Source organism: Tupaia chinensis, unplaced genomic scaffold (genome assembly GCF_000334495.1).
Source record: "Tupaia chinensis unplaced genomic scaffold, TupChi_1.0 Scaffold142854_1, whole genome shotgun sequence".
Lineage (NCBI taxonomy): Eukaryota > Metazoa > Chordata > Mammalia > Scandentia > Tupaiidae > Tupaia > Tupaia belangeri.
In genome coordinates this window covers 631064-641550 of record NW_006202699.1, presented here as the reverse complement: position 1 = coordinate 641550, position 10487 = coordinate 631064, and the positions used below count along the sequence as shown (strand labels likewise).

Genomic DNA, 10487 nt, shown 5'->3' with positions numbered 1-10487 from the left:
AGTTTCTCCTTTTTTTTTTTTTTTTTTCAGGTGATTCAGTATAGAGTGAGGATCCCTGGAAGCCTCAAGATGCTAAGATGTTTGAAAACTACAATTCTAGACCTGTCTAGTCCCTCTGTGTGTGGGGGGGTGGTGTGGGGGGGTGGGGGTGGAAGATGAGGAGAAAATGACAATGTAAGAGGGAAGAAAAAATAATATGAAAGAGAAAAAGAGAAGTCATGCACCACAGTTGCACAGTGCATGATTTTGGCAGGGGCTGCAGATGGAAGTGGGCTCTGCTTGAGAGTTGAGAGCTTCCCTATGGGGGAAGAAGAAGTAAATAATTAGCAAAAGAAAGAAGGGAGAAAGCCTACCCTTCTGGTGAGAGAGCTCTGAGTTTGGGAACTGGGGCTGTAGCTGGTGCTGGGGCCAATGGATAGCCCCATCTCGTTTTCCCTGACTGGGCAGGGAGCAGAAGATGGAAGTGGGTTCTGCTTGAGAGCTGAGAGCTACCATTTCTGGCAGGGAGGAGTGGGGCTCTGAGGTTGGGAGCTGGGTCAGGGTCTGAGTCTGGGGCCAATGGACAGCCCTGCCTCAGTTTCCCTGACTGGATGAGGGTTGCAGATGGAAGTGGGCTCTGCTTGAGAACTGAGAGCTGCCCTTTCTGGAGGGGAGGTGGGGGTACTCTGAGGTTGGGAGCTTGGGCTGGAGCCAGTGAACAGCCCTGCCTCAGTTTCCCTGACTGGGCAGGGGACTGCAGATGGAAGTGGGCTCTGCTTGAGAGCTGAGAGTTGCCCTTTCTGGAGGGGAGGTGGGGGTGCTCTGGGGTTGGGAGCTGGGGCTGGGGTCAATGGATGGTCCCACCTCAGTGTCCCTGACTAGGTAGGAGGTTTCAGATGGAAGTGGGCTATGCTTGAGAGCTGAGAGGTGTCCTTGTTGGCAGGGAGGAGGGAAAGGACTCTCAAGTCTTTAACAAATCTCCCTCTGCTCTTTTTTGTTTCTCTCTAGAAACATTAACTGTGAGAACAGCATTGACCACAAGTAGATTAAGACTGGCCCTGGGTGAGTTGCAGGCCTTAGAGGCTGCCTTTCTCCTGAAAGCAGCCATGTAGGCAGTCTGGTAGATGGCAGCTGGGGGTCTGTTCATGGTGGGGAGGGGATGAAATGTCTTGACTCATGAAGCTGTCTGCCACTCCAGTTGAGTGGACATGTGAGTCCATCATCCCAGGAAGAAAACAGAGAAGTGAGTGTGGCCTGTCCATCTCCTGCCCCCCTAGAAGGGGAGGATTTCTCACTTTCTCCCTGAGCACCCTAAACAAATAAATGAAGAACTACATTGGTAGAGTATGTACGCTGCCAATAGAACTAGTCACAAAGAGAATTATTAAAAAGAAGAGTTGTGCCTTATATGTGCACTAAAATATACATTATAGATGCTCCCAGGAATAGAACCCAAAATACCAAAATGCAAATAGGTTTGACCATATAATAGAAGTAGTGTCACTTACAGCCCATCACACTCTCATGAAATACACGATCATGGTCACAGGAGGGAGCTCTGAGACACCCTGTTGGGGAAAAAAGTGAACACAGTCCAATGTGGGATATTATTAACAAATAGGAGACAATGGCATTGAAATAGAAATACTCATGGTGAGAGATCTTATAGTGAACAACTAGAAAGGGGGAAAAGTCATATATCTTTGCCCACAACAGGTGAAACTGAAGCTGGGGAACACTGTGGCCTGGGGGCTATGGCAATTCTATCTCATAAAATCAACTGGGCAGTTCAAGTTGCAGACCTGGCAGCTTGAGAAACATGTCAGGTGTGTGAATGGGCATGCCTCAAATCATAAAAAGCCAACTAGATGGAGGAGGAAGGATTGCTTCATGGGGATCTCTCTCTCTCTCTCTCTCTCTCTCTTTCGACTTAGCTGCCATATGGATGGTCTGAGAAAGGACATTTAGAAGAAAAATAGGGAGGCAAAGTGTTAATGGGACAAAGAAACATGCTATTATCCATTGAAGATATTTTATAGTTTTATCAACTAGACTAGGGAGAAATGTCCACATGTTGAAATATTCACTTTGTAAGCTAAATAATGTGATTGAATGTATAAAAGAAAATGAAATAAAAATAGAAGGAATGAAGAAGAAATGAAGACGAGAACAAGAAATAGAATCTCTTCAACTCACAACCTTAATTTGCTACATCACACATCTGTGTCTATTCATTCAAGAGTAATAATCATTTAAAACATGACCCAAAATCGCACCTTTCTCTTTGTGAACTCAACAGGCATGAGATGTTCTCATCTCTTCTGAATACTACCTTATGAACATGTCAGGGATATTAATATGGAGAAATAGAATCTGTAAATAGGGATCACACAATGCTGAAATTGGAAGTGTTTGATATTTTAACATGATCTTTTGAACAGACTTGAAATAGACATTTAAGGTCACATTGATTGTGAGGTCCATCCCTTGACTTCCAATGAAGAAGAGAAAGTACATTTTGGATGAATGTAGGATATACATTACCCACATTTGTATACTTTCAAACTATGAGAAAGGTAAAAATGAAAGAAACTAGAAAGGCATGAATCATGAGATCAAAGTTTCAGCTAACTTCTGTGGTCAAAATTGTATTACAAATTAAGATGATAGTCATGATCATTTCTTCATTGGAAAAGTGCTTGCACATTGATGTTTATTGTGGCGCTATTCACAATTGCTAAGACATGGAACCAACCCAAATGCCCCTGTATGGATGAATGGATTGAAAAACTGTGGCACATATACTCTATGGAATACTATTTAGTCTTAAAAACCAACAAAACCCTGGCTTTTGACAAAAAGTGGAAGAATATGGAAGATGTACTGCTGAGTGGAGCAAGCCAGGCTATGAAGGAAAGACACTGTATGTCCCCACTTAATATATACTGAGTGTCTGTACTCTATGACTGGAACTGATTGACTAAAAGATATACAAACACAAGAGATGGGTGTGAATGCCAGATGTGGTGTGTGTGGAGGAGTAGGACCTAGGGGAAGACATTTGGAGGAGGAATACAGAGGCAGAGCATTGACAGGATGGGGAGGTGTGGTGTTATCTGTTGAAGATATTTTGGTCAACTGGACTGGGGATAAATGTTCACATATTGAAATGTTCACTTTGTAAGCTAAACAATGTGATTTAATGTATATAAAAATATATATAAAATTTTAAAATAATCCAAAGAGACAGAGGCATATGTGGCTTATGAGTTCATCCACTCAACAGGAGAAAACATTTTTAATATTTACTTCATTTCAGTTATTTTAATAATTATTATTATTCTTTGACTGGACCAAAGAGAGATGGAGAGAGAGGTGGGAGAGAGATGGAGATTAAGTGAGAAAGAGAGAGTGAGAAAACAAGCCACCATGTTTGGGATTCTAACCATGGTCTGCCAAATGGGAGTCTAGTGCCTTAACTACTAAGCCACCTACCAGAGCCCAGGAATTCTATTTTCAGTGACTATGTATGATTTACAGAAAGCAGCCACTGGCATTGGTCCTAAATATTCCAAGGATTTACAAACTGCCGGAATTTAATCTTTCCTTTTTCCCCCCAAGGTTTGCCATAGGATTTGTGTACACACTAGAGAGACACAGAGATGGAGGAAAGGTAAAAGTGGTATGAGAAGTCATTCCTTACCCCAAGGAAGCTGACCCTACCACTATGCTTTCTCTTCCATTCTGCTCTCAGCATGTTGGGCACATGATTTTCAAAGTCGAGGGTCTGAGACTCGAACCACACTGTCAGCCATGGGGGATGTAAAGCCTTAAACTATGTGCCACCTGCCGAATTTTTAGAATTTTTTCTTTTTGGGGGGAGAGATTTGCTATAGGGCATGTGCACTGACCAGAGAGACAGAGAGAGAGAGAGCAAGAAATCACCCCCGAGGGGGTAATAACCACTCTGCAATCTCTTCTCCACCATCCTTCTCTCAGGATTTTGGGCACACATGTCCAGCATGAGTTTTTAGCCACTGGGTCCAGACTTGAACCACAGTTGACTACATGGGAGTCCAGTGATATAACTGCTATGCAATCTGCTGGTCCCCTGGCAACGTAGATTTTCAAAATGTCAGTGCAGACTTGGCACCTCACCTACTGTCAAGGGAGAAAAATTCCCTGCTCAGAAGTGGAACTCCATGCCCCTGGTGCTGTGGGCACTCTAGTGGGGCACCCCAAAGCATCAGGGAAGTGTGTGTTCCAGCCCCATAGCCAGAACTCTTTCTTAAAGGGTCCTCTGGGTATCACAGTCCTGTATGCTCTACACTGCTAATTCTTCCTCCAGGGGGCCTCAAAGTCATGTACAGTGATGCTACAATCCAAAGCCTTCATCTCAGAGGCTTGTGGGTGATGTAGTGCAGTGCTCTATTTAGAAGTCTACATCCTGGTGGCCTCCAGGTAATGGATTCTCGCACCAGAATGGATTCCTCCCAGAAGCCTCTGGGCTATGTATTCTTGTGCTACACCCTGAACTCAGTCTCTCTGATGGAAACCTCTGGGTATTCTAGACTGGTGCCATGCCCTGAACTCTTCTGCTCGGGGGGCGAGGGGACTCTAGGTAACTCTTATGCCTACCAGTCCTCCTCCCAGAGGCCTCTGCACAGCATATACTGGTCCTATGCCCTGCAGTCTTCCTCTCAGAAGTCTCTGGGTGATATAGTTCTTGAATTTCAGGAAGATGCTTCCCTTGGCAGCCCATTGTGACCTAAAACTCCCTGTGGGAGGAGTTTCAAGCAAACCCTAGCTTCATTGGTCAAACAACTTAGGCACACAATAGGAAGAAAGACTAATGTCACCATGATGCTGCTGTCACACCGAAAACAATCAACAATAAGTCCATCTTAACTAGTGGCCAATAAATATGCCAGGTTCTCCTATTATATATATCCAATAGATCACATCACAATCAAACTAGGAGCCTCCAGCACATCTGGTCAATATGTCTTAGGTTCTCCTCCCATCCTATCCTTGCCACATATTTGTAAACAACGAAGACTCTATTTATCCATAGACTTATTTTTTTTTTTTTACTTTTGCCACAGGTGCGTAAAATCACCAGAGAGACAGAGATAGTGAGAGATCGCTCCCAGCCCCAGGAGGAATAGCCACACCATGATACCTTCTCCTCCATTCCCTGCTCAGGATTTTGTACATGCATGCACTCCCATGCTCCTGGCATGTTTTTTTAAGCCTTCCTCCTAGAGAAAAGTAGCTAGTGTAGTGTGGAGTTTATGCCCAGAATTCTTCCTCCTGGAGTTTCTGGAAAGTGTTCTTTGGCTTTCTAGTGGTGAGTTTTCTTCCCTAAGCTTCTGAGCCGTGTAGACTGAAGATTATCTCAAAGTCAAGCTCCTTGAGTCTACTGGGTAGTGTGGTCTTTGTCACTAGTTGTACTTTTTGCTCAAAAATGTTGCTATGGTTGTGTATTCTAGCATTTATGCCCATAATTCCTCTTCATGCTGACTGAAAAAAATGTACTCTGGCTTCTGGTGGCAATTTTTTTGAAGTTGAAGCTCTCCCCAGAATTCCTCCCAGGGCCCAGCAGTTAGCATAATGGTTATGTCACTAGACTTCCATGTAGTCGACCGTGGTTCGAGTCCTGGACCCAGTGGCTTAATTGTGGTCAGAAGTTTTCCTTATAAAAGCCTTGAGTTGGTGTAGTATGTGCTTCTTTCCAGAAGTCTTTCTTTCAGAGGCATCAGGGTAGTGTAATTTGGTGTTTGTAACCAAAAATCTTCATGCTGGCCTCTCCAGGAAATGCATTATGTCATTCTGAAAGGATTACGCTTTTCAAAGGCTTCTAAATAGTTTAGTTTGGTGTTTCAGACCGGAATTCTTCCACCTGGCAACTGTGGAAAGTTACTCTGGCTTTCTCATGATATGTTTTTCTCTCCAGGCTTTTGGTATTGTAGTCTATATTCTACCTGGAATTCTTCCACCTCAGTGTCTTCTGGGTAGTGTAGTTTCGACTCTATTTGAAATTCATGCTACCAGAAGCCTCAGGGTTTTGATTTCTGGCATTACCTATGATAAGTATTTTCCCCAAGACTCTGGGAATTGTATTATGACATTGTAGGCAAAGGTATTTTTTCTCCTGGAGGCCACTGGTTGGTGGTCTGGCTTCACCTGGAAATCTCTTTTTTTCTTCCCCATTTTTTAATATTTATTTTATTTTATTTATTCATTTGCTTATTCTCATTTTTTATTAATATATTCTAATTTTTATATACATTCAAGCATACTCCTGGCCACTTTCAGAGGTGACTCCTTCATATTGTCCGGGTTTCTGTCCTCTAGAGCCATCTAGGTAGTGTAGTCTGGCAGTCCTTCCCAGAAGTCTTCTTCCTGGCTCCTCTGGAAAGTGTACTCCAGCTTTCTGGTAGCTAGATGACCTCTCAAGGCTTCTATATGATGTAGACTGAAGTTCTACCCACAAGTCCTGTTCCCATATAGCTCTGGGTAATATAGTCTGGTGTTTCTCCCAGGAACTCTTCCCTCAGAAAGTCTAGCAAAATTACAGTTTTGTACAGAGATTTTCTTCTGAGATGCCTGGGTAATGTGGTCTAAATCTTTACCCAGAACAGATGTGTCTTGCCTGAGCACTTGAACATCTCCGGAGTTCTTCAGTTCTCACCACTAAGCCCTCAGCCCTTTACTGACCTCCCACATGAGTATAGAAAGGCTTTGTGAGCACTCATGCAGGATTCCTGTTTTACATTAACTGTTTTCCAATGGCTGAAGAACAGCTCCATTTCTCAGTGTTCTCTGCAGGTGTTAATGTAGGTCAGAAGTAGCTAGGCAACTCTGCTCTGTAGGCACTGTTCCCCCACATTCCCAAGTGCCCATATATCACACCAGACAAGGTTTTCCCCTCAAATGGGGCATTTTCTTAGGAAACCCCTGTGAAATCTCCTCTTGCTGAACACCAACCTGTGCCCCACCTGCCAACCTGCTCTTCTGTTAAGCAGAGGTGGCACCAGTTTCCAAATCCATATTTTACCACCTACTTTCTTTGTCCTTGGTATCACTTGTGCTAGTGAGGATTCTCTGCAAAAAAGATACCAAGATAGGATGGACAGGTCAGGTTTTTATTTGGAGCCATGATCATACATGAGAAAATGGTGGGGAAGCCATGGGCCAAGTGTCCCTCTGTGCTACTATGCCACAGACTGGGTAACATAGGAAGAATACACATTTCTTTTCTCAATTCTAGAGAATGGTTAAGTCTAAGATCAAGGCACTGGCAATTCTGGTTATCTGCTCACTTCTAAGATGGCACCTTAATGCTGTATGGGGAGGAACAGTATCCTCACATGGCAGAAAGGCCAAACAACTTCCCATCAAGCTCTTATAGAGCACCTTAATCCCACTCAGGAGGACTCCGTCCTCCTGACTCAGTCACCTCCTAAAGGCCACTTCTCGGTGCTGTGAGTGATTAAGTTTCAACATGAATTTTGGAGGGGACAAAAACATTAAAACCACAGCACCTAGGATAGCTGGCGAGGAGGACTAGGAAGGAAGAGAGAGTGTAGAGAGGGGTGAAGGTTCCCCAGAGTGCTGTGAGTCTAAGAAGGTGGAAGAGGCTAATAGTAATAGGCCTTGGGAGGCATGACTTGGTGCAGATACAATTAAATTATGTGTTCAGAAGAAAAGAGACTACGTTTCCCAAGAGCTCAGTTGATTCCCTCTCCTAAACTGGCATCTTGTTCCCCAAACTTTGACCTCTTTTCTTTGAATCTCTTTAGAACTGGTGCACAGCCCTGGCTACAGCTTTGTAGCAAGACAAAGGTTGTCCGAGTATGCCTCTGGGGTGAGACATGACTCCAAGCTGAAGCCTTGCCCACACTCTCTCTCATAAGATTTTGTTTATGTGTGTGACTTCAAGTGGGTATTATAGGATGACTTATGGCCAAACCTTCGCCCACACTCCTGGCACCCATAGGGCCTCTCTCCTGTGTGTGTTCGCTCGTGTACAATGAGGTGTGACTTACTGGTGTAGGCTCGCCCACACTCCTGGCATCCATAGGGCCTCTCTCCTGTGTGTGTTCTCTCATGCACAATGAGGGTTGACTTACTGGTATAGGCTCGCTCACACTCTTTACACACAAAAGGTTTCTCCCCTAGGTGTGTCTTTAAGTGCTTATTGTAGGACGATTTATCACTAAATCTTCGCCCACACTCCCGGCATCCATAAGGCCTTTCTCCCGTGTGTGTCCTTTCATGCACGATGAGGTGTGATTTCCTGGTGTAGGCTCGCCCACACTCCTTGCACACAAATGGCTTCTTCCCTGAGTGTACACTCTGGTGTTTCGTAAGATATGATTTCTGTATAAACCCTTGCCCACATTCGCTACAGACAAAAGGCTTCTCCCCTGAGTGCGTCCTCTGGTGCCGAAGAAGATTTCCCTTCCAGCTAAAAGTCTGCTCACACTGCCTGCACATGAAGGGCTTCTCCCCTGAGTGTATCCTCTGGTGGAAGATGAGTGTCGACTTGACGGTAAAGCCTCGCCCACACTCCTTACACACAAAAGGCTTCTCTCCAGAGTGTGTCCTGTGGTGTCTGAGAAGACTTGACTTCTGCCTGAAACTCTGTTCACACTGCCTGCACACAAAGGGCTTCTCCCCTGAGTGTGTCCTCTGGTGTGAAAGGAGATTTGCTTTTAGGCTGAAGCCTCGCCCACACTCTCCACACACATAGGGCTTCTCCCCTGAGTGTGTCCTCTGGTGCGTGAGGAGATGTGCCTTCAAGCTGAAGCTTTGCTCACACTGCCTGCACTTGAAAGGCTTCTCCCCCAAGTGTGTCCTCTGGTGTCTGGTGAGATATGACTTCAAGATGAAGGCTCGCCCACACTCCCTGCACACATAGGGTTTCTCTCCTGTGTGTGTCCTCTTGTGCACAGTGAGATAAGACTTATTAATATAAGCTCGACCACACTCCTTACACACATAGGGCTTTTCCCCTAAGTGTACCTTCAAGTGCCTAATATAGGATGAGTTATCCCTAAACCTCCGCCCACACTCCCGGCACCCATAGGGTCTCTCTCCTGAGTGTGTTCTCTCATGCACAATGAGGTATGACTTGCTGACATAAGCTCGTCCACACTCCTTGCACACAAATGGCCTCTCTCCTGAGTGTGTCCTCTCATGCACAATAAGGTTTGACTTACTGGTATAGGCTTGCCCACATTCCTTGCACACAAAGGGCTTCTCCCCTGTGTGTGTCTTCAAATGCATACTGTAGGATGACTTATCACTAAACCTCCGCCCACATTCCCTAAACACATAGGGCATCTCTCCTGAGTGTGTTCTCTCATGCACAATGAGGTGTGACTTACTGGTAAAGCCTCGCCCACACTCCTTGCACATGAAGGGCTTCTCCCCTGAATGTGTCCTCTGGTGTCTGCTGAGATACGCCTTCAAGCTGAAGCCTCGCCCACACTCTCTGCACATGTAGGGCCTTTCTCCTACATGTGTCTTCCGGTATGAAAGGAACGCTGACTCACCACCACAGCCCTGTCCACATTCCCTGCACGTACACAGCTTCTGCCTGGCCTGTGTGTTTTCCTGCAGGAACAGCATGGGCTTCTGGCTAATGTCCAGCACACCATCTGCACACCCAAATGCTCCCCAGCTTGAATTTTTTATGCCTGTTAGTACTTTGTCTGCTTCCTTAAGATATTCCCTCCAGCTTTGGCTAGGGTCTACTTCCATGGCACTGTCCCTTACCCTGGAGCTTGCTGGCTGCCTCAGGGCTGAGCTGGAAGATGCACTCAAAGTCTGTGTCTCCAACCTAAACAAGGGTCTACAGCTTCTCTCCTTCTCTTGATCTTCTGTTTTGCCACTCTGGCTCATCTGATCAGAAAGCTGTTGCTGATTCTGCTTCAGGCCAGGGTCCCTGGGCCACAGGTCACTCTCTGCACACACGCCTGGGGACATCTGGGCAGGATGGTAGCGCAGCAAGTGTTTGCTGAGGAAGTGCCGACTAGAGAAGGCCAATGGGCAGCAGGGACACAAGTGGATCTCTGGCTTTGCTCCTGCTGGAAGAAATCAGGGCCCAGGAGAGCCCTCTCAGGCAGAGCCAGGTGATCTGGAGAGAGCCAAGGGTGCCAGGGCAGCAGCTTCTTCCAGACTTTAGGGACGCCTCCCCCTCCGGACTACCTAGGGCCCTGGGGTCCACCAACCCCTCCTCCCCCGTCACCTGCACAGGGGCCCAGGGCTCTGGGGTCTATCACCTGCCCTCCCCTCACCTGTACAGGGGCCTGGGGCTCTCAGGTCTGTCACCGTGTCCTCCCCTCACCTGCCCAGGGACCCAGGTCTCTGGGGTCTTTCACCTGCCCTCCCCTCACCTGCACAGGTGTGTCTTCTTTCTTTTCTCCAGGGCTCTTCTCCTCGCTCTAGCTGAGTGATGAGTTCAGGTTTAGAATGGGGGATTCCTACAATAGGGAAAG

The 10487-nt window shown here is 46.1% G+C and overlaps 1 protein-coding gene across 2 annotated transcripts in view; it reads right to left on the bottom strand.

The window, feature by feature from the left end:
• Positions 1-7114: 7114 nt before the first annotated feature.
• ZNF337 (zinc finger protein 337) overlaps positions 7115-10487 on the bottom strand; it is an 8643-nt gene continuing 5270 nt past the window's right edge. Inside the window, exons 5-6 of one of the 2 annotated variants that reach the window (XM_027766384.1) lie at positions 10386-10472; positions 7115-10073 (exon numbers count right to left, since the gene is read on the bottom strand). In XM_027766384.1, coding sequence (XP_027622185.1) covers positions 7906-10073; positions 10386-10472 — 2255 coding nt within the window. In that variant the 3' untranslated portion in view covers positions 7115-7905. Of the gene's footprint in view, positions 10077-10385; positions 10473-10487 lie in introns of both variants that reach the window. The other variant, XM_006163751.3, reaches the window with a different exon arrangement.